The sequence below is a fragment of the Papio anubis genome, chromosome 2, assembly GCF_008728515.1.
Source record: "Papio anubis isolate 15944 chromosome 2, Panubis1.0, whole genome shotgun sequence".
NCBI lineage: Eukaryota > Metazoa > Chordata > Mammalia > Primates > Cercopithecidae > Papio > Papio anubis.
Window position 1 is genome coordinate 28,383,602 of NC_044977.1, and position 23,929 is coordinate 28,407,530.

The 23,929-nt window shown below is 34.7% G+C and overlaps 1 protein-coding gene across 7 annotated transcripts in view; it reads left to right on the forward strand.

Annotated features, from left to right (window-relative positions):
* DZIP3 (DAZ interacting zinc finger protein 3) overlaps positions 1-23,929 on the forward strand; it is a 96,696-nt gene that overhangs the window by 68,087 nt on the left and 4,680 nt on the right. For all 7 annotated transcript variants that reach the window (XR_002520260.2, XM_017955116.3, XM_003893897.4 and 4 more), the window contains 7 exons: positions 6,015-6,083; positions 8,915-9,011; positions 10,453-10,556; positions 12,167-12,254; positions 13,875-13,976; positions 20,568-20,693; positions 22,830-22,969. Coding sequence is in view for 6 of the 7 variants with exons in the window: in XM_017955116.3 (XP_017810605.2) it covers positions 6,015-6,083; positions 8,915-9,011; positions 10,453-10,556; positions 12,167-12,254; positions 13,875-13,976; positions 20,568-20,693; positions 22,830-22,969 (726 nt within the window). In the remaining variant the exon portion in view is untranslated. The remainder of the gene's footprint in view (positions 1-6,014; positions 6,084-8,914; positions 9,012-10,452; positions 10,557-12,166; positions 12,255-13,874; positions 13,977-20,567; positions 20,694-22,829; positions 22,970-23,929) is intronic.

Here is a 23,929-nt window from a genome sequence, read left to right on the forward strand (position 1 = left end):
ATGCCATCAATGCAGATGAGCTGCCTCTCTTCCATCTGAAGATATCTCTCCACAACTCTTGACCACGGATCCCTGCACTCACTCTATATGCTTGAGGCTATAAGCAGTCCACTTTAGGTGATGCATATGTCTTCACAAAAATGAACATTTCGTGTTGGGCATTCACCAAACATCAAGGGCCTACTATATTAGAAAACTTATGGAAGCCACATGTAGAAGATACCAAGATGTGTGAGACATTCATTATGATCTAATGGAGAGTGTAGATTAACATGTAAGGATAAAATTACATAAAACAGAGACTTCCAGGTCCACCAAGATGTATAGTCCCATTCCTTACAGCTGTTTCTTGTTGAGACTTTAACACCCTGGATGTAACGAAACAGACAAGCATAGGGACACTCTAGAAGATGGAATAAGAAAGCATGCTGTCTAAAGACATTGAGACTTGAGGAATGAGCTAGCAGTAAATTTTCTCTCTGCCTTCCGTATATCTCGGGACACTTTGGAAGCCTTCAACCTGGAATTGCTAATAAGCACAAGGGGAGAAAAACTCTAGAAAAGCCTGTCCCTTCTAGCCAAAGGATCAGTAAAATGAAATTATAACAATAGAAAGGCTTTTTGACAATACCCACCCTACTGCAGCCACACACCAGTGGCCCCACACCACCCCTTGGAAGTAGGCAGTACACGCTGATTCTCCTACCTAAGTAAGTAGCAGCAATCCTATTTTCCTGTTGGGGTAGTGTTGGCAGTACTAAGCAAGCAGCTGACTTCCAAGTTCCACTGGGGAAAAGGAGACAGTGCTTTAATTCCTCTGCCAGGATGTGTCAATGTGGTCCAGCTGAAAGCTGAACCTCTACTGCTACCCAGCACCAAGGTTACTTAAGCCAGTCTGAGACAAAGCTAATCAATACTAGCTTCATCCTTACTCCCTCTCACTAGGAATTAAGACTTCACCCATGGGGCTAGTTGGCATTCCCTTTTACCCCCTTCCCTCAGCTGGTGCCAGAAGGGCACAACAGGGAGCTGAACTTCTGCTTCCACCCTGCAGCAACAAAGTACTGCAAGTCAGTCCTTTGCTTTCTCCTTTCCTAATGTCAGCAGGGCCCAGCAAGGAGCTGATCTTATTTTCCACTTGGAGGCAAAAAGGCAGTGTGAGCTGGTGCTCCACTTTCATGGGAAGGTGTCAGTTGGGCTGGGAGGGGAGCTGAACTTGTACACTCTCATCTGCATTGAGGCAGTGTGAGTCAGTGCCCACTTTTCCTGGGGTGCATTTGGTAGAGCTCAGTGCAAAGCCATGCATACACACCTCCTTGGCTTTTACATTATACCTCAACAGGAGACTGCCTGCTAAAAATAGGAAGATTAAATAGAACCCAGAGTCTCATAATATTCAAAATATCTAGGCTACATTAGAAAACATAGATCATACCAAGAACCAGGAAATTAAGACAAGAAAGACAAAAGACCAACAAATGACAATATTAATATTATTCAGATATTTGAATTATCTGACAAGGATTTTAAAGCAACCATCATAAAAATGCTTCAACAAAATCTTGAAACAAATGAAAACCTAGAATATCTCAGGAAGGAAATAAGTTATAATAAAGAATGGAAATTATATACTAGAAAATACAGTGATTGAAATTAAAACTTGCTGGATATAATCACTAGTAAAGTGGAGATGACCGAGGATTGAATCAGTGAACTTGGGGACAGATGAGTAGAATGAACTCAATCTAAAGAAAAAAGAGAAAATAGACTGGGGGAAAAAATTAAAAAGAGTCTAAAGGACCTTTGAGCCAATAACAAAAGAGCTAAAGTACTTGTCACTGGAATTTCAAAAAGAGAGCAGAATGAGAGACTGAAAAAGTATTCAAAGAAATACTGAAAATTTCCTAAATTTGATGAAATTTATAAATTTACAAATTCAAAAACTAAGTGAACCCCAAACAGCAAAAACTCAAATCCATGCTAAGACACATAACTTAACTTCTGAAAACAAAAGACAAAGAAAAGACTTGAAAACAGGCAGAGAAAAACATTACTTATGAGAACAGTAATTTGAATGACAACAGATTTTTCATTTGAAACCATGAAGGCCAGAATGAAGTGGCAGTTTATTCAGTTACCGAAAGAAAAGAGCAGAACCATGAATCCTGTATTTAGCAAAAATATTGTGTAGGAATAGAAGAAAATAAAAACAGTCTCAGATGATGGAAAATTATAAGAATTTATTGCTAGCAAATTCACATAGCCTACCATTAAAGAATGGCTGTAGGAAGGTCTCTAAACTTTAAAAATATCTATATAGTAGAAGCTTGAAACTTCAGAAAGGAAAGAAGACCATCAGAATGAGTAAAGAGTAAGATAAATAATAAGTTTCCTACTGTTTATTAATTTCTTAAACCATATTTGATGGTTGAAGCAAAAATTTTAACACCATCTCGTGGAATTCAATGTATATAGAAGACACACAACAATATATTCAAAAAGTGAGGAGGGTAAAGGGACCTAAATGAGAATAAAGCTAAGGATATATCGTGCAGACGTTTATGAAAAAAAGTAAGAGTGGCTATATTAAAATCAGATTAAATGGATTTCAGAAGAAAGAAGACTGTTGGACACAAAGAGGGACATTACCTAATGATAAAAGGATCAATCCACAAGAACCTCAAGGTATATGTACGAAAAACAGCCTCAAAACACATGAAGTAAAACCTGATAGAACTGAAAGAAGAAATGGAAAAGTTTACCATTATAATTGAACGCTTCAAACTCCACTCTCAATTGATAGTACTACTAAACAGAAAATCAGCAAGGATATAGAAGACCTCAATAACCACCATCAACCAGCAGGACCTAATTGATATTTATAGAACACCCCAGATAACAGTAGAATACACATACTTTCAAGTGACCACAGGATGTATCTACCAAGATAGACAATATTCTGGGCCATAAAACAAATCTCAACAACAAATTTAAGAGTTGAAATCATACAAAGCATGTTCTCAGGTCACAATGGAGTCAAATTAGACATCAACGGGGAGATACCAAGAAACCTCCAAAGGCCTGGAAACTACACAACCCATGTCTAAATAATCCATGGGTCAAAGAAGAGATCTCAAGAGAAACAAAATACATTGAATTTATATGAAAATACAGTATGTCAAAATTTGTGCCACACAGCTGAGGCAGTGCTGAGAAGATTATAACACTAAATATACACATTAGAAAGAGAAAAGTCTTTAGTGGATAATCCAAGCTCTCACTTCCAAGATCCCAGAAAAAGAAAACCAAAATAGACTCAAAGCTTGCAGGAGGAAATAAATTACAAAGATTAGAAATAATAGAAGCGGGATGCAGTGGTGCACACCTGTAGTCCCAGCTACTTGAGAGGCTGAGATGGGAGGATTGCTTGAACCCAGGAGTTACAGTTCAGCATGGGCAACATAGCAAAGCCCCATTTCAAAAAAAAAAACGAAACTAAGAAAGAATGAGTTGGAAAAAGAAAAATAGTAGAGAAAATCCATGAAACAAAAAGCTGTATCTTTGAAAAGGTCAATAAAATTGACAAACCTCTAGCAAGACTGACAACATAAAAGAAAAGACATAAATTACTACCATCCAGAATGAAACAGTGATATCACTGCAAATACTACAAACACTGCAGACATCAGAGAATTATGCTTAATGAAAAAAGCCAGTTCCAAAAGCTTATATATGTTTCTATTTGCTGAACATTCTTGAAATGACAAAATTATAAAAATGGAAAACAGATTAGTGGTTCCAAGGTTATAAGAAGGGAATGAGAGTGGAAGGGAAGTGGTTGTGGCTTTAAAAGGGCAAAATGAAAGATCCCTGTGGTGATAGAACGGTTCAGTATCTCGACTCTTATCACCATCAATATTCTGGTTAGGGTATTATACAGTAGTTTTGCAAGATTTTACCATTGGGAGAAATCGGGGAAAGGATTCATGGGTTCTTTGTGTATTATTTCTTGTACTTGCATGTGAACTTACAATTATCTCAAAATAAAAAGTTAACTTTTAAAAAACAATGAATAACTGTCAAACAAGAGTATACTTAGTGGAAGTTTTGTAGGGTAGAGAGAATACTTTTGATTGTTGTGATCAGGAACTTCTTTCAATGAAGAACTTGATTAAAGACACAGTACTGAACCTAGGCATTGAAGGTTAGGTGGGATGAGATGGAAGAAAAGACAGGGCACCAAAGCAGAATGGACATAATGACTACTCTGTGTTCTCAGATAAGCTTTTAAACGTTTTCTTCGTGTAATTCATCTGAACATTGCCCAAGAGTATGTGATAAAATATAAATATTCTTCAATTGTAAATGTTGGCTTCTTTGATCTTGGAATATGGAGATTAGAAAGCAAAAATGGTGTGGTTTTTTTTGGTCTGATTCAATTTGATGTGTGCAGTAAATGTTTGGCAAATATTTGTTGATGATAGTTGAAGTGTTAACAAAGAAAATTTTATGGAAGTGACTTACTTTGGATAAACTGCAATAAGCAGTTAATCATATGTCAAGAAACTGCTGTCAACAGTCTGTAATAAAACTTGATAGTCAGCTAGAGTTAACTTGAGAACTTTAGATTTTTTAGAAAGAAAATCTAGTAATTTCATCCTGTTATATTAAACATGAGAAAAGGATTGAGAAGTTAGGACTACCTGAACATATGTAGCTGGCTCTTATCTGAGCTGGATAGTAAGAACTATGCCTACCTTATCCTCTATTATTTAAGAGTCTAGGTGTTCTGAATTCCCCACTAGTTATGTCAACTATTATTGCCCACTCTAAACTAGAGCTGGGTAGAATATTGAAGTAATGGAAGTATACAAAGGCAAATGAGATGTCAGTCTTACAAATTTTAACTGCTTTTCAACTCTGTCAACGTATTCCTATATATTACACTAACAAAGCTTATATTTCTTAATATTTCACTTGAGAACATGACCTCTTTTGTACAGAAAGAGACCTGGTTTCTTTTCACTGCATTCTCAGACCAACAGAGCATTAACTATAAGTCTCTAAGTCTTCTAAGAAGCTTAGAGTAAAGGTGAATGGGTAGTCTCTGAAATCTAGTAGTGAGCAATCCATCCAACATTAAAGTCGTCATTTCAAAGACTTATTATTCCAATAATTTATATTAACCAAAATTATTCTATTTATCCCGAGTTTAAATACATTAGAGACTTAAAGAGAAATGTGCTTTTATTATAAATCTTTTCATATTGAAGTTAATTACTAGGTTTATGTAAAAGCTTGGTTGTGAAAAGAAATACAGCAGCATAAGGGAGGAACATCAGAAACGGTATGTGAATATATGTCAACCAAAAAGTATTTGCGTTTCTCTTAGTTTCTTATGTATTAATTTTGAAGCTGATCACAGGCTATAGATTCTGATTTATACAAAATTTTTACCCATTCTTTCCATGATAAGATCATGTGAGTGACCCCCAGGTGATAATTCATAGTTTTAATTAAAATTTGCATTTACACATAGCCTCATCACTTCAATATTTAAGGTTTGATTTCCTTTAGACCTTAAATCTTTCATAATTTGCATGACTTGATATAATACCACTTTAAGGAACTTAAAGTTCTTAATCTCACAACAGGCTTAGAAAATCAGAAGATACCATCTCTTGTTTTCTAGTAGGTAAGCTGAAGCATGAAGAGCTAAAAACATTTTTCCAAGTCACTGCACTTAGGATGCAAGATAACACTTCTCTTTTGCTTTCTAATTTACTGAATTAGAACTTAGTTCCCCTCTCTTTGGGAAGTCAGTAAATCAGACATCAGAAACAAGATACATTTCAAAAGGACCAGTTCTAGGAGTTCAGTTGTATTCAGGCTCAAGATTTGTGGCACCAAATGGACATACTTTGTCTCCTCCACAGCTGTAGTTAGAGCTGTTCTGACTGTGTTAACAACAAATAATTTCTAACATCTTTTGACTTTCTTGCTTGTTTGCTTAGATTACAGCGTCAAATCCATGCTAAAGATAATGAAATCAAGAACCTTAAAGAGCAACTTTCTATGAAAAGGTACAAACTTAGCTTTTTCTTTGGGTGCACTCTCTCTGAAACTGTATTTCACTCAACACTTTCTGACTGGCATATCGATGTTATTTATCTTTCAAACTGGCATACTTTTGAGACTGATGTTGAACAGTATTAATAATACACTGGGACAAAAGGTGTAAACTGGGGGTATCTTAGGCAAATAGGGAGGTATGGTCACTTTAGCTTTGACTCTAGAAAACTGCTAGAAGAATCTGATCAGCAGCGTTACAGTCCCAGAACAAACTACTGCCAGAGACTAGACCTTAAGAGTTACCCCAGTCAATACTATTAGATGTGACTGCTTTATGAAACTGGCCAAGTTTTATTCTTACTCATCTATTTTGCCTGTGGGTAATTTTTTTAATAACACTTTTTTGAAATCCATTTCATATAGCATAAAATTATCTCTGTTAAAATATACAATTTATTGATTTAGAATATTCACAGAGGTTTACAGTCATCACCACTATCTATTTCCAGAACATTTTTGTCACCCCAAAAAAGAAGCCCATTAGATGTCATTCCCTATTCTCCCCTCCTCCAGCTTCTGGCAACCACTAATTTATTTTCTGTCTGTATGGATTTGCCTCTTCTGAACATTTCATATAAATTGGATCACATAATATGTAGCCTCTTGTGAGTAACATTTTTCACTTAACATATTTTCAAAATTCACCGGTGTTGTAGCATATATCATTACTCATACCTTTTTATGGATAAATAATATTCCATTCCCTGGCTATATCTTATTTTATTTTCATCAGTTGATGGACATTTGGCTTGTTTCCATTGTTTGGCTATTATGAGTACTGTTATCAATATTTACATACAGATTTGTGAACATGTTTTTGTATTTCTTGGGTATGTACCAAGGAGTAGAATTGCTTGGTGATCAGTAAACTTTATGTTTAACTTTTTGAGGAATTGCCAAACTGTTTTCCAAGTAGCTACACCATTTTTTAATCCTATAAACAGTGTATGAGGGTTTCAATTTCTCCACATTCTGATCAACATTTCTTACACATGTTAGATTACATCTTTATTTTACCCATTGTATTATATGTGAAGCAGTATATAAATGTGGTTTTGATTTGCATTTTCCCACTGATTAATTATGTTGAGCATCTTTTCATGTGCTTATTGACCAGTTATGTATCTTCTTGGAGAAATGTCTATTCAAATCCTTTGCCCATTTAAAAAATTAGATTGTCTTTTTATTGTTGAGTTTTAAGAATTCTTGTCCCTTATCAGATACAAGTCCCTTATCAGATACATAATTTTCAAATACTCTCATTCTGTGGGTTGCCTTTTCATTTTCTTGATGTCATTTAAAGCACAAAACTTAATTTGATGAAGTCCAATTTGTAATTTTTTTCTTTTAGGCAAATTTTACATGATATTTAGTGGTATAATAATTCCTTTTATGTTAATATATCTGCTTGAATATTTTATTTTTTTCTCCTCAAAAAAGTCTAACCTTAGTGATATTTATAATATACTGTTACCAAGTTTCTCATCAATGTTTGTTAGGTCCTCAAGTATCCAAGTGTTTCTAATAATAAAACATCAATGACGGCCTTTTTGACAGTCCCTGTTATAATGCTGTATTTTCAATTAATTGTTTTCATTAAATTTAGAATTTGGTTTGTATGTTTATAGAATTCTGGGACTCAAGTGTAGGAAGCTGAGATGGGATAGAAAAAAAAGGAACCTCATAGGTAACCATTTCCCTAATGTCCTTCATAAACAATGTCTTTACCATCATCTCCCTCCTTCCCTCTCAAACTATAGGGTTTGCTTTCATTGTTGAATGTAAGCACTGAATGTGAGCACTGAAAATGTTGAATGTGAGCACTGAAAGAACCAGTCATATATTTTAATGCAGTGACTTCACTTAATGACAGGTATAATAAAAACCTGTGTGGTTACTATCGTTGAGATAACAAAAAAGCTTATAGAAATTTTATGTAGAACTTATTAATCAAGATAGTAGCTAACATTTATTTGGTGCTTATTATGTGCCAAACACAAAGTGCTTTATATTATCTGAATTAATTTTCACAACAGCTCTTTAAGTAGTACTGTTTTTTCCATTTTCCTGATTTTTGCATGTGAGGAAACTGAGGTATAGAGAAATTAAATAGCTTGCTGTCTTAGGTTGAACTGTTCTATCAAAATACCATTGATTGGGTGGCTTATAAAAATAGAATTGTCTCTCTCACAGTTCTGGAAGCTGGGAAGTCCAAGATCAAGGTAGCAGCCTATTTGGTATCTGGTGAGGATCCACTTCCTCATAGACAGCCGTCTTCCCACTGTAACTTCACATAGCAGAAGGCAGGCAAGGGAGCTCTCTCAAGCCTTTTTAAAAAGGGCATTAATTCCATTCGTTATAGTTCCGCCCTCGTGACTGATCATCTCCCAAAGACACCACCTCCTAATACCATCATTTTGGGGGTTAAGACTCTACATATGAGTTTTGGGGGTACCCATACATTCAGTTTATTGTACTTGCCCAGGGGTTTTACATTTAATAAGTTGTGGAGCTAAGATTCATCCTCAGACAACTTGATTTAAGAGCCCAAGTTTTGAATCATAACCTCTACCCTGATAGCTTTAAAACTTCTATACTCTTGATAGTAAAGAATAACAATAGGGATTGAACAATATCCTCTCTTGTTTCTATGTGCTATATATACTTCTCCAAGAAATAATTTCCTACTGATTGTATAACTTATCTTTCTTCCTCCTGAATTAGATGAAAAAGGCTGTGCTTGATGTAATATTGCAGAGTCTTTAATGATCATGTATTTCAGATCTCAGTGGGAAGTGGAAAAACATAATCTGGAAAGCACAATGAAAACATACATAAGCAAACTGAATGCAGAAACTAGCAGAGCTTTAACAGCGGAGGTAAAAACAAAACAAAACAAAACGGGGACAGGGGTATGGGGTGAGGGGAAATCTTCTACTTGTATACCATCATACTAAAGAATTTTTAAAAGATTGTTTTTTGTATAAACAGAAATAAGACATCTTAGTATCAGCCAGGAAAATACAGCTCAAAGTCTTGTGCTTTTTTGACTCATTGGCATATCATGTGTGAATACTACAGTTTTGATGATCTTATGTTGTTTTCCCCCAATGACTTGAAGAAATTGGTCTATTACAGTATGCATAGCAAATACAGACATCTTGGGGAAATTCTCATGAAGCCAAGTCACTAAGCCAAACTTCTAATAATAACGTTTTATTGCTGCCACAATATCTTCTTTGTTTGCTACTTCCGACATAGATCTTACAAAAATACATACACGTCATACACCTGAATATAAAAAACCCAACTTTTCAGACTGCAGTAAAGTTACCCAAATTTTTCTAAGTTAGACCACCACACAACTAGGGTCTCTCAAAAGAAATATGATTGTATGTGTGTATGTAATTTTTATATATACATAACAAAACTTGATACACAATAAGATTCACATTTTTGGAGAGCTCGCTGACATTAAAAGCACCACAAACCTTCCACCTGTCATGGGTAAGCTCTGTTCTCTAGCAGAGTACTTGGGATCCTGGAAGTCAGCAACCAAGAAGTAGTATCTGAACCAAAAATCCATGAAGAATACTGTTGGGATACTAGCTTTAACAAAAGAAAAAGTTCAGATTACTTTAAAAGCTCAAGTTTGTATGCAGTGTTTTTTATTGTTTTTAATCAGTAAGTTTCTTTGTGCTTCTATTATTAATTTTAGAAAGAAAGAACTTTCTAGTACTTAATGCTGTCCAACAGTGTATTTTAGTGAATACTGAGTGTTTAGTAGTAAAAAACAGAAGCTAAATGAATACAAGTAGTGATATGGAAAGGATTCCTGCTACGGGAGAGACACTGAACTACATAATCTCCTAAGCCCATTTGTATCTTTCTGTATGATCTTATTATTACCTCTTCATCCATGACCAAAAAAATAGATAGCAGGAGTATTCTCAAACTACTGCATGTTAGAATTACCAGAGAGCTTTTAAAAATGCCAATGCCCAAGCTATACCCAGTATCAATCAAATTAGAATATCTGGGACAAAGGCACCATTTTTGAAAGTTTCTGAGATGATTCCAATGTGAGTACACATTTGAAAAGACATGCTCTAGAATGTTTACCAACCTAGTAACCGTTAAATAAAGAAATTAGAAATTAGATTTAAAAGCTTTTGTGATGTATCTTGAATGGTCAAGGAACCTAGATGCTATTGGAAGAAATTGAGAAATAGCTTTAAATTTACTTGAGATGATTGAGAAGAGAATGTTTCTTTACAAGCACACCTTCAACTTCTTTCTCTTTCTCTCAAAAACCTGTAGGTGTATTTCTTACAGTGTCGTAGGGATTTTGGTTTGCTTCATCTAGAGCAGACTGAAAAGGAATGTCTCAATCAGCTTGCCAGGGTGACTCACATGGCAGCAAGGTAATCTTTCCCTCTTCCTTAATGCATATTAGTTTTAGAGATGTTAGCAAGTGTCTCCATGGTTGAATGTAATCTGTGATATGTTTTACATATGTGACATCAGAGTTCTTAAAGAAGCTCTTGTGGGTTTTTTGGTTTTGTTTTGTTTTGTTTCGTTTTTCCCCCCTGAAATTCCTTTTACCAGAAGCTGCTGTTGTTGTTGTTGTTGTTGTTAAACCTCAAAAGTCATTTAGTTACTTTGATGCTTGTACTTGGCTGCTTCTGCTGAAGCACTGAGAAGTCTACTGAGTACTATGTACAATAATAGCTGCTGAAAGATTTTTTCCCTTCCTCTGTAGTGAAGTAGATCAAAAGTCTCAGAGACATACATGAACACCAGACACTTATGAAACAAGGTAGATTCTAATTGGAAGACTTTTTTTCTAATTGTTTTCCTTTATAATGCCTGATTTTAAACACCTAGGGAATATGTTGAGGGAACCATCAGTATTAACACCTAAATCGTATGTTAAAGGTAGTCTTCTGCTATGCTTTTATAGTAATTATAGAGTAATTTTCAAATATTGAACAGGTTGCATGAAACTCTCCTTAAATTTATAATTTCATGGGGTACACCAAACTTAAAGAGTTAATTAAATTAGAATCTCTGGGACCCAGGCATCATTATTTTTAAATGATTATTATTTTAATAATCAGCATTGTTCTTTCATTCTAAAGAATCAGAGTCTTTGATGTTTCACAAGATTATCAGGATATACTGATGTGCACTCAAGTCAGGGAAGTACTGTTGTAAATGATCTATTTTTGCTTGCTAGAAGGAGGAAGAGTGCTCTATACATTAGGATATTATGGAACTTCTTTGTATGAGATTATCCTAGTGATAACTTGTTCAGCTCTTATAAAATTGTTGGGCTGGGTGATACTGGCGTGGGATGTTATAACGGATAAAACCTTTTAAAAGGCCATATGAAATATTTTTTCTAGAGATAATAGACCCTAACGACTTCAAAGTTGTTCCTACTTTTGTTAAGTCGTTTGGTAGGCATGAGTTGATAAAACTATTGTTTGTGCAATTTATGTACTGTATAAAGGCAGTAACCTCATTTATCCTCATAGAGAGGGTATTTTTAATTTATCCTCCCAGAGACAGTATCTTTTTCTAATTTGCAAAGGAGCCATATAGACCAACCATGGCTTTTTGATGTCAGAGTTAATGTGAAGATAGTCCAAAACTTGCTTCCAACATGGGTCAACATTTTAGAGAACACCACTGTATTAGATTACTAAAGCTTTCCTGCTTCATTGGAAAGATTCCTTACAAAGGTTTTATAACATGTACTAAATATATATCATCAAGATAGAAAAAAAAACTTGTTCTGGAAGTATCAATTATATTTGCTCTTGAAAAATGAATTTTTTTATTACTGTTTTTGTTATTTTTAGTAACACACCTGTCCATACCTCTTTATGTCCATTTGAAGTAATTGTTGGTGATGGGGGTAATTTTGGTTTTTGTTGACATATATGCTAGAAAGCATGATAGACATGTTTGGAAACCTCAGTGTTACAAAAAGAAAGAACTTTCTTTTGTGTCTCCTTTTCTACAACAGCAACCTAGAATCACTTCAATTAAAGGCTGCGGTAGACAGTTGGAATGCCATTGTGGCAGATGTTAGAAACAAGATTGCATTCCTCAGGGTAAGTCCTGAAGTATATTTAGAGAAAATTGGCTTAATGTTATAGATGGTGTAAAGTTAGAAAACATATTAGTAGAAAAAATTAAGGAAGAACATATTTTCCATTTTAGTTATTAAAGTTTATGCCTCACTTTGAGATTACTTCCTTGTGGTTGGTTGTAGATAACATCCTAGATTCACACATGTAGTCTTTTATATCCTTAGTCAAGAAAATAATAAAGTCAAAAATTGTGCCCTCACACCTAGCTTTCCTAGAATTTCAAAGCTAACAGTGCCCCAATCAAAACTAAATGTTTTGGCTAGGCACAGTGGCTCATGCCTGTAATCCCAGCATTTTGGGAGCCAAGGCGAGAGATCACTTGAGCCAGGTGCTCAAGGTTATGGTGAGCTCTGATCATGCCACTGCACTACAGCCTGGACTACAGAGTGAGACTCTGTCTCTAAAAGAAAATTTGGAATAAAAGCTAAATGTTTTAATGCAGTCTGAGTAATAATGTGTTTACAGAATTAAAAGGAAAATCAAGTAGGCCTGTATTTGTTTTCAGTCTAACTTTTTATGTAATTATTCCATAATGCAAAATAGTAAATTCCTAAGTACTGGTGTAGGACCATGCTACAGATAATCTAAAGAGATAATCCACTGACTATTTATTGATTTTATTTTAGAATCTTTTTGTATTTATATACTAAGGTCGATATATAATGTTGATTTTTTTGTGATTTCACAACACTGTCAGCAAAAAGAAAAAGCATTGCCATTCAATTGTGAAGTGCCAAAAGCAACTGGATATTTGTCCAGCTCCCTTGAGGGTTTTCACTGTTTCTCTCCAAACTCTTTCTTACTCAGTCTTTAGTGATGCTTAGGGTTTCTGTTGGGTTTATTCAAAATTTTGGCCTCAAAAGACCTGCCCCATGTTTTCTTCCAAGCACAGGTCCTCCATGCAGAAGTTTCTAAATGTTTTGTTTTATAAGACTTTTTTTCCCAGTTCTTATGAGTTCTTTACAAAATAATGTGGTAAGCAAAAGTGGGGACAATGCCAAAAAATGTTGAAAACGTGTTGTTAAACTTCCAGGTGGGAGTTTTTGTCAGAATCCAAGAGAATAAAATGTACAAGGAGCTAGAACAAGCTAGAGTTACAGATTGTGAGATAAACACAATGTAGAATTTAATAAGTAATGTCTGAAATTTTTCCTTCAGTTTTTAAAATGAACATTTGCAAGTAGTTTAACTGCTTGTTACAAATACATTTTTTCCCCTATTTTTTAGCCAGTATAATATTTGTAGCTTCTTGAATCTTTAGTCTCTTTTTTTATTTATGTCAGTGGTTCCTATTTTAGAGCTGAAAATTTTGGAAACACTGAGGAATTATCACAAAGATCTGTGAATTATCTGTGTCTCTGTTTCTTATTAACCAGTAATGACTCTTAAAAATACAACTGTTTACATGTGGGGATGGTCTATAGAATTTTTTTTTTAGTCAGAACCTGTTTTTATATTATTTCTGACAGGTTGGGAACCACTCTTTTACGTTCTATTATTCAGAACTACATCAGATATTCCCATATGCTGTCTCTTTAAAGTTGATTGTTGTCTAAAGTATTTTTAGTCTTCTTCTACCAGACACAGTACAATGAACAAATAAACAAAGTAAAGCAAGGATTTGCCTTGAGTACCTTGCCTCCAGTCCAGCTTCCTCCTCCACCACCCAGTCCTGAGATACTGGTAAGAAATACAACATTTTGAATAATTGCCCTTTTCATTTTGACAAAATGGTAAGGGCTGTGAAACACTGAATATACAGTATGTTTAATGTGTGTTCAAAATGGAATAGGCACATATTGTGAGTATCAGTTGTAATTAAGACCATACCTTCGAGTCACCAGATGATATAATTAGATGGGTAAGGCCTGTACAATACGTTGTATCACTGGATTTTAGTGAAGCATTTGATATGCATAGAGTAATATATTCTCACTCATCTTATTTCACTTACCTTGTGGGAGCTAAATGATGAATACTGAGAGTTCCCAGTGTCCTCATGTTACCACTAGATCAGAGGTCCCCAACCCCTGGGACACGGACCAGTGCGCAGCAGGAGGTGAGCGGTTGATGAACAAGCAAAACTTTATGTACAGCTGCTCCCCATTGCTCACATTACCACCTGAGCTCCGCATACTGTCAGATCAGCTGCAGCACTAGATTCTCACAGGAGTGTGAACCATATTGTGAACTGTGCATATGAAGGATCTAGGTTGTGTGCTTCTTGTGAGAATCTAATGCCTGATGATCTGTCACTGTCTCTGATCATCCCCAGATGGGACTATCTAGTTGTAGAAAAACAAGCTTGGGGCTCCCACTTATTCTACATTATAGTGAGTTATATAATTATTTTATTATATATTACAATGTAATAATACTAGAAATAAAGTACACAATAAATGTAATGTGCTTGAATTCTCCCAAAACCATCTCCACTCCCCGGTTCATGAAAAAATTATCTTCCATGAAACCAGTCCCTGGTGCCAAAAAGATTGGGGACCACTGCACGAGATGACTGAAACATCTCAATGTAATACCCTGCACAGCTGGACCTCACCTCTGCATTTCTACTTTAGACTTTCTTTTTGTGAAGTTTTATATTCTATTCTACCTTCAACAGCAAGGACAGCTTCCACTTCTGCCCCTTCTCTGCTTGTTGTTAGAGACCAGTGGATCTTAATCAGATAAACTAATCCCCGTACTGTATTTCTGGGAAACATAGTACCCTAACTGAGTAAATTCACACAACTATCCAAAAGACCTTTTAAGAAGGTGTCATTAGATGATAATTTGTATTATTCTAAGAGATCTGGTGGTAGGAAGAGAGGAAAAATATAAGATATTTGGGGACAGATGACTTTGATATCACCACTCCTGCTTATAATAGAAATCTAAAAATGTTATTTCTCCTCATGGTTGAGTATAACAAAGAATTTAAAAATTATATCATTTGTATGGATACTGTTTCAAAAGCAGGATCTATAGCTAAAAGAATTATGGGATATATACCATGGGCTTTAATTTAGAATAATAGTATTGCCTTTTATATTTTTGGTTAATTCAGTTTCTATAGGAACAGTGGATTATGAACATTATTATTCTAGGCTTGGATCATCATCATACCCAACTACTCTGGTAAGGAATGTGTTCCAGAGAAGTTCCAAAGATTCCCTGCAGTAACACATATTTTTTTGTAGGATATCTAAAAACACTGTACCTTCTACACATATTCAAAATACTGTCCTTAGATTGTAGTTAAACTCTGCCATGGCTCTTAACTATAAAATGGGTCCACAGACAGTGAAGCTAGATACAGAGCTGTTGTTTGGAGTTTCCTGGAACCAGACCAGTATAAGCCTTGGCTGTCGGATACAAGTGATACTCTGTATCTGACAAACATAGTCAAACCTTGACCTCCAGACCTTCCAGATCTTTTTATCCCTTTGGAGACTTTCTTATGTCTGACGTGTCTTACCCAGGTTTAGTTAAGTACAAAAACCCACTGGCAGTTAGGCTGTGTGGTAATTCATAAGCATCCTTTGCTAACATTCTGAGGGTTCACCTGTATCTTTTGTGCTTCCTAATTAAGGTCATTGCTGTGCTTGATTAAGCTAACAGTTGTGTTAAAGTACAAGCATTGGTGACCACTGAACATTAAAGGAGAGAGTTTGAGAGAAGAGCAGCTAGAAACGTTACAGCGCTATTTGCTGTAAATTCAGATGGTACATACAATGGAAGTACACTAATGAGGTCTGGGTTCATATCCTAACTTTGTGAAGAGCTATGTTGATCTTGGGAAAATCAGCTCTTCTGGACTTTTGCTTTCCCATCAATAAATTAGGAAATTGTACTGGATGATCTGATCACTCAAGTCCCATCTATTTCTGGGATACTAGTATTCTAAGGAGTGGCCATCAGACTTACATAGTAGAGAATTCTGTGAAAGTGTGGATTGTTCCCAGTTTAACCCAGTAATTCTATATGTTTCATTGTATCTTGATTTTTGTAGCTTGGCTGTTTAATCCTCAAAGAAGTGTTAGTACCATTAAAAAGATCATGCAATGGTTATTTAAAATACACAAATCAGTAAATATGATACATCATATCAACAGAAAGAAACACAAAAACCATATGATCATTTCAATAGATGCAGAAAAAACATTTGACAAAATTCAATGTCACTTTATGAATAAAACGCTCAAAAAATTAGGTAGAGGAGGTACATACCTCAACACAATAAAGGCCATATATGACAAACCCACAGCTAACATTATACTAAATGGGAAAAGGTTAAAAGTGTTTCCTCTGAGATCTGAAACAAGACAAGGATGCCCACTTTATTTCTAATAAAAATAGTACTAGAAGTCCTAGCCAGAGCAGTTAGGCAAGAGAAAGAAATAAAAGACATCCAAATTGGAAAGAAGGGAGTCAGATTGTCCCTTTTTAGGATCTTATATATAGAAAAATCCCAATGACTCCACTTAAAAACTCCTAGAACTAACAACTTTGGTAAAGATTCAGGATACAAAATCAACATACAAGAATCAATAGCATTTCTGTTTACTAATAGTGAACAATCTGAAAAAGAAATTAAGAAAATCCCATTTACAATAGCTACAGAAAACAAAGATACCTGGAAATAAATTTAACCAAGGAGGAGAAAGATCACTACCCTGAAAACTATAAAACATCGATGAAAGAAATTGAGGACATAAAGAAATGGAAAAATACATCATATTCATGAATAAGAAGAATTCAAGGAAATGCAAATCAGAATTACAGGATATCACCTCACTTAAGTTATTACAGCTACTGGTACCCCAACAGATATATAGACCAATGGAACAGAACAGAGGCCTCAGAAATAAAGCCACACATCTACAACCATCTGATCTTTAACAAACCTGACAAAAACAAACAATGGGGAAAAGATTCCCTATTTAATAAATGGTGTTGGGAAAACTGGCTGGCCGTGTGCAGAAAACTGAAACTGGACCCCTTCCTTACACCTTATACAAAGATCAACTAAAAATGGATTAAAGACTTAAATGTAAGACCTAAAACCCTAAAAATCCTAGAAGAAAACCTAGGCAACACCATTCAGGACATAGGCATGGGCAAAAACTTCATGACTAAAACACCAAGAGCAGTGGCAACAAAAACCAAAACTGACAAATGGGATCTAATTGAAGAGCTTCTGCACAGCAAAAGAAACTATCATCAAAATGAACAGGCAACCTACAGAATAGGAGAAAATTTTTGCAATCTATCCATCTGACAAAGGGCTAATATCCAGAATCTACAAAGAACTTAAACAAATTTACAAGAAAAAAACGACCCCATCAAGAAGTGGGTGAAGGATATGAACAGACACTTCTCAAAAGAAGACATTTATGTGGCCAACAAGCATATGAAAAAAAGCTCATCATCACTGGTTATTAGAGAAATGCAAATCGGAACCACAATGAGATACCATCTCATGCCAGTTAGAATGGCAATCATTAAAAAGTCAGGAAACAACAGATACTAGAGAGGATGTGGAGAAATAGGAACACTTTTACACTGTTGGTGGGAGTGTAAATTAGTTCAACCATTGTGGAAGACAGTATGGCGATTCCTCGAGGGTCTAGAACCAGAAATACCATTTGACTCAGCAATCCCATTACTAGGTATATACCCAAAGGATTATAAATAATTCTACTATAAAGACACATACACAGGTATGTTTATTGCAGCACTGTTCACAATAGCAAAGACTTGGAACCAACCCAAATGCCCATCAGTGATAGACTGGATAAAGAAAATGTGGCAAATATACACCATGGAATACTCTGCCGTCATAAAAAAAGGATGTGTTCATGTCCTTTGCAGGGACATGGATGAAGTTAGAAACCATCATTCTCAGCAAACTAACACAGGAACAGAAAACCAAACACTGCATATTCTCACTTATAAATGGGAGTTGAACAACAAGAACGCATGGACACAGGGAGGGGAATATCACACATTGGGGCCTGTTGTAGGGTTGGGGGCTAGGGGAGGGATAGCATTAGGAGAAATACTTAATGTAGATGAAGGGTTGATGGGTGCAGCAAACCACCATGGCATGTGTATACCTATGTAACATACCTGCACATTCTGTGTATGTAACCCAGAACTTTAAAGTATAATAATTTAAAAAAAATAGCTATTATCAAAAAAAAAAAAGATATCAAATGTTGGCGATGATATGGAGAAAAGGGAACCCTTACATACTGTTGGTGGGAATGTAAATTAGGACAGCTATTATGGAAAACAGTATCGATGTTCCTCAAAAAATTAAAAATAGAACTACCATATGATCCAACAATCCTACTGGGTATAGTGGGAAAGGACATGAAGTCAAGTATCCTAAAGAGACATCTGCAATCCCATGTTCACTGCAACATTATTTACAGTTGCTAAGATATGGCATCTATTTAAGTGTCCATAAAGGTTGAATGGATAAGGAAAATGTGTATATACACAATGAAATACTATTTAGTCATAAAAAAGAATGAAATCCTGTTATTTGTGACAACATGGATGACCCCGGAGGACATTATATTAAGTTAAATAAGCCAAATACTACCTGATCCCACACATGTGGAATCTAAAAGAGTTGGTCTCATAAAATTAATTAGTAGAACAGTGGTTACCAGAGACTAGGGAGGATAAATGGAAGGCGAGCATAGGGAGAGGTTGGTTGGTCAATGGATACAATTAGGAAGGATAAGTTCTGGCATTCTATTAGTAAGATTATTATAGTTAAGAGTAAAGTATTGTATATCTCAAAATGGCTAGAAGAGAGGATTTTGAATATTACCACCACAAAGAAATGACAAATGAGGTGATGATATGCCAATTACCCTTTGATCATTACACAGTGTATACATGTATGAAAACATCACATTGTACCCCTAAAAATGTACAATTATGTGTCCATCAAAAATAAAAATAAAGTGTTAAGTAATAGTGGTTCTCAAACAGAGCAGGACTGTTGACTCAGTACCCACCATTCTTTCATTTTTTTAAGACTTTACATGTAAAAAATTTGACACATATGTAAAAAATAGTATAATGAACCTCTTCAAACCCAGGAGCCAGCCTCAGCATTATCAGCTTATTGTCAGCCTTGTTTTATGTCATTCCCTTTTTCCTCTCCACTGGAATATTTTAAAGCAAACCCCAGATATCATACAATTTATCCATTTATACTTTAGGCTATATCCTAAAAGATGAGGAACTCTTACTGGGTATAATCATAACACCATTGTCTTACCTAAGAAAATTGTAATTTTTAATATCCAGTTGGAGTTTTTATTTCCCCAGTTGTTTAAAAAAATCTTTTTCTTACTTAGCAGGTACATAATGTTCTTTTCAGACGTTAAGACTCAAATGCCAATCCAATCTATCCATTGTAAAGTTCCCCATTAATTTTTCATATGATAGTTTTAGGATCATTACTTAGAGCTATGTTGCTGTTCCTCATTTTTTAAGTTCAGTAACAAATTGTTGTTGAACTCCTGCTTTATGCTTTATGCCAGTAGTAGGCCTGGCACGTAGTACATATTCAATAAATCTGCCCCCTTCTGTACTCCAGCCATCAAGGTATCTTTTCCAGATAGCTGCTAAAAAGGTCTAGATTTCCATAACCCCCTGGGAAGTATGGTAATACCCACAAGCATATCTGCAAATCACTATATCATATCTCCCAGGCCCATCCCACTTCCTCCTCCAACTCTCCTTTGGAGCTAAACATTAAGTCAGAATTTCATCAAGTATTACCTCCAATATAAAATATTTTCTATGGATAACTTTGGGTTCTGTGAAATTTCTGAGTATCAATATTGCCCACCAACATGGATAACACTTCCTGAGAATCTCCTTTGCATAGTCCTATATGATTACAGTTGGGAGGGAACCTTAATGATTACTTTATACAACCTTCTCATTTTATAGTTTAGGAAATTGGTTTCCAAGGTTATTCAGCTAGGTAGAGAGAAATATGACTAGAATCTATTTCTTTTCTGTCTTTGTCAAGCTTTTTTCAGTATATCTCATTGCCCTTTGTTTTTCTGATATTCGTATATTTCATTATCTGACATACATTGTTTCTAATGTGCTTTGTATCTTGAGTTCAGATGAGTGTCTCTCCCCCCCAAATTGCTGTATGAATTTAGATGATGTTCTAAATAAATATATAAATATGTGCAGGGTTTTTTGTTATTATTGTTTATTTTTTTTCTATTTTAGATGCAGCAGTTCTTAGGAAGACCCCTTGTGAAAGAATCTTTCTTTAGACCCATACTTACTGTTCCTCAAATGCCTGCAGTTTGTCCAGGAGTCGTCTCTGCAACTGGCCAACCTAGAGCCCCCCTGGTAAAAGCTTTCTTGGTGGAATAGATGTTAGTTAGTTTTTTTATTACTCTAGTGGGCTTCCTGAATGAGTGTCTTCATTTTGTTCATTTATTTGATATGATAATGATGGGCCTGAATGAGTATCTTCATTTTGTTCATTTATTTGATATGATAATGATGGTGGTGATGGCGATGAATGAATGCTTTCCTGTAGAGCACGCACAATATCAAGGGTGTGTATATTATTTAACTGATACTAGCTTAGTTTTGGGATACAAAGATAAATATGTTTTTATACTACAGAATCCTTAAAATTATAGTATTACTTCTGAGGCAACAGGCAACAATGAAGGGTAAATTGATATTTTTAATAGATTTTTTTGGCATGGTTGTTGGGAAGATTGAAAAGCAGAGAAGCCAAGTCACAACAAACTAAACTATAAATTTTATTTCCACACACGTACACACACATAGTAGGATAATGTTTCAACTGTATCTATAAACAGACAATAAAAATAGCATCACCTTGGAAAGTAAACTGTAAAGTTATAAATCTTCCCAGCTACAAATAGCCAGATGAACTTTATCCAAACCGGAAGAAGGAACAAATAAATTTGAAATTACCAGAATTATCAGTTGTAATCTTGGTGAAGGTAAACTTTTTTTTATTAAAGAAAAATCTTCCAAAAGAATGATGTTAAATGTAATTAATGAAAATTCTCTAATCTGGATTTTCCTATATTTAGGTGCAATTAATTGTTTCTTTTCTTTTCTGGTCCCCATATATTGCTAACAGTTTCCTTTTGAAATATATGGTCAGATGAACTCTGCTCATTATTGTCAAGGCTACCTGTCTATAAACAAATCTGTATATAGTCCTTAACATGCTAAATAAGTAACACATATTTTTATTACCATGATATTACAGTGTTAACTCTTGCAATTTGCTTGCCCACCATTCTATAAGAAACTATGATAAAATTTTATTAAAAACATTAAAATACCTTAACCTCCTAATAAGATTACTTTCTGATTCCTGGGGTAAAGCTTGACATTGAAGCAAATTCAGATTTCTGGGAAATATTCTGCTTCTCCTCACTTACTAGGCTCTGTACAAATTATTACAATGACTATTAGTAGTTGCTAGTTTTTCACAAATAATAACCTAATACTTGAAAATAACCCATTAGAGCCTTACATAAAAGATACAGTGTTCATAATTATCTTAGTAATCAGATGAGCACTCCAAAAATATTCACTTATTATATTATTTAATTAGAATCTTAAGAAGGAACTACCATAAAATATGGAGAAAACACGGTTTCATGGTTAAGTGTCACAACAACTTCTGTACCACCTTTGTCTACAACGTTGATGAGACATTGGGCAGAGCAATTCTAGCAGTATTCCCATCTTTATTTGGTTGTTTGAAAATGTAACTTTACTTTCTTGTTATAAAGGTATGTATGCTAATCACAAAATGTGAATAATATAGAAATGTAAGCACATTAGAAAACAAAGTTACTGTGCAACTGAATCCCTAAGAAATAGTCACCACTTACGCATGGTAATTTATAGACCTTTCTCCGTGTATACATATGCATTTTAAATTTTTTAATATAAAAGGAAGTCATATCATACTGTGCCATAGACTTTTTAAAAAATATTTCATGCATATCTCTTATGCCCAGACATACAGTTCTATTTTTAAAAACTCGATTAGATGTGCCATAATTTATTCATTCCTCTATAGACATCAGGTTTTTTTCAGTTTTCACTGTTAAAAAAGAAACAGCAGTAAACAGCCTTCATGTTTTTGTACATGTGTGTAATTACTGAAGCAAGCATGTCCTATTTTAAAAATAAGTTTTAAATATTTATAAACAGTTAGAAATATTGTTTGTATTAGTTAACAGAAAAACCCTAAAAGGGATTGTGTATGTCAGTATTCTTCTTCATTCTATCCATTTTCTTTGTCCTATTTTAAAAATAAGTTTAAAATAGTTATAAACAATTAGAAATATTAATTAAGAGAAAAACTCTAAAAATTGAATGTGTATGCCAGTACTCTTCTTCATTGTACCCATGTTCTGAGGTATAGGAATGTAACTTCTTCATAATTAAACCTGATGGGCTATAACTCTCTGCCTTTTACAGATGACTGGCATAGCCTGGGCGCTGCCAGCGCCTGTGGGAGACGCTGTGCCTCCCAGTGCAGGTCTGGCGAGTGATCCCTCCGTGATGAATTGGGAGAGAATTACAGACAGGCTGAAAACTGCCTTTCCACAACAAACCAGGTATTTTAGTTTTTATTTACTGGTGGGTACAGATCATATTCTCCAGTTTTCATAGCCATAATTGTGGCAATGAAACATTTCAGCAAAACATAACAAACACAAAAAAAGTACAGATATTTCCTTACCTTGACCTTGGTAAGGAAAAAGAAATTTACTAAGAAGGGACAGTGTTCAGTGGTGAACCTCTTCATTTAAAAGTTACTAGTCTTAAATCATGAGAGAATAACTTTAAATTTAGGTTTGCTCATTTACTGAAAGTACAACTAGATAAAAACTTGCCCAATTTTAATGACACTAACTGCCATAATTAACCTATCTCCAAAGTGAATTTTAAGTTGATTGTATGCTATATAAGCCCAAACATCTTTAGGATTTAATTTCCTAATTTCCTTATTTTTGAGGGTCCTTATAGTTTCTTTGTTGGAGAACACACTAAAAATGCAAGAAATCATAACTTTACTGTGCTTTTCACAGTCTACCTTTAGTAGAAAGATACTTAATTATATTCCTACACAAATGAAGTTTCTTTTATCTCAACTCATATCTAAGGAAATAATTCTACTTTTCACAAGTATTTTTATTTGAATACAAACATTTAATATATATACTGGCACACTTCATTGTTAAATTTTAATTTTATAAATTTCATAATAGTGAATAGATAATACAATAGAACTCTAGTACAGTTGTTATAAATATGTATAAAAACATTTTAAATCAAAGGTAGCTGCATAAGGCTGATGACATGACGCTTCATTTGGGAAACAAAAATATTTCATTCTACTTTGTCCCATCAAAAATGTAGATGCAAGCTTTGGGTCAGTGGATCTTGGGAGTTGAAAAGGAACATATCAATTAAAATAATTGTGGGTTCTTTCATTATATAATTAATGTGATTTTTAACCTTTGCTTTCCTGTTCTGTTTAATCTTTGTTTTCTGAGTTTTACAAAAGTACAACT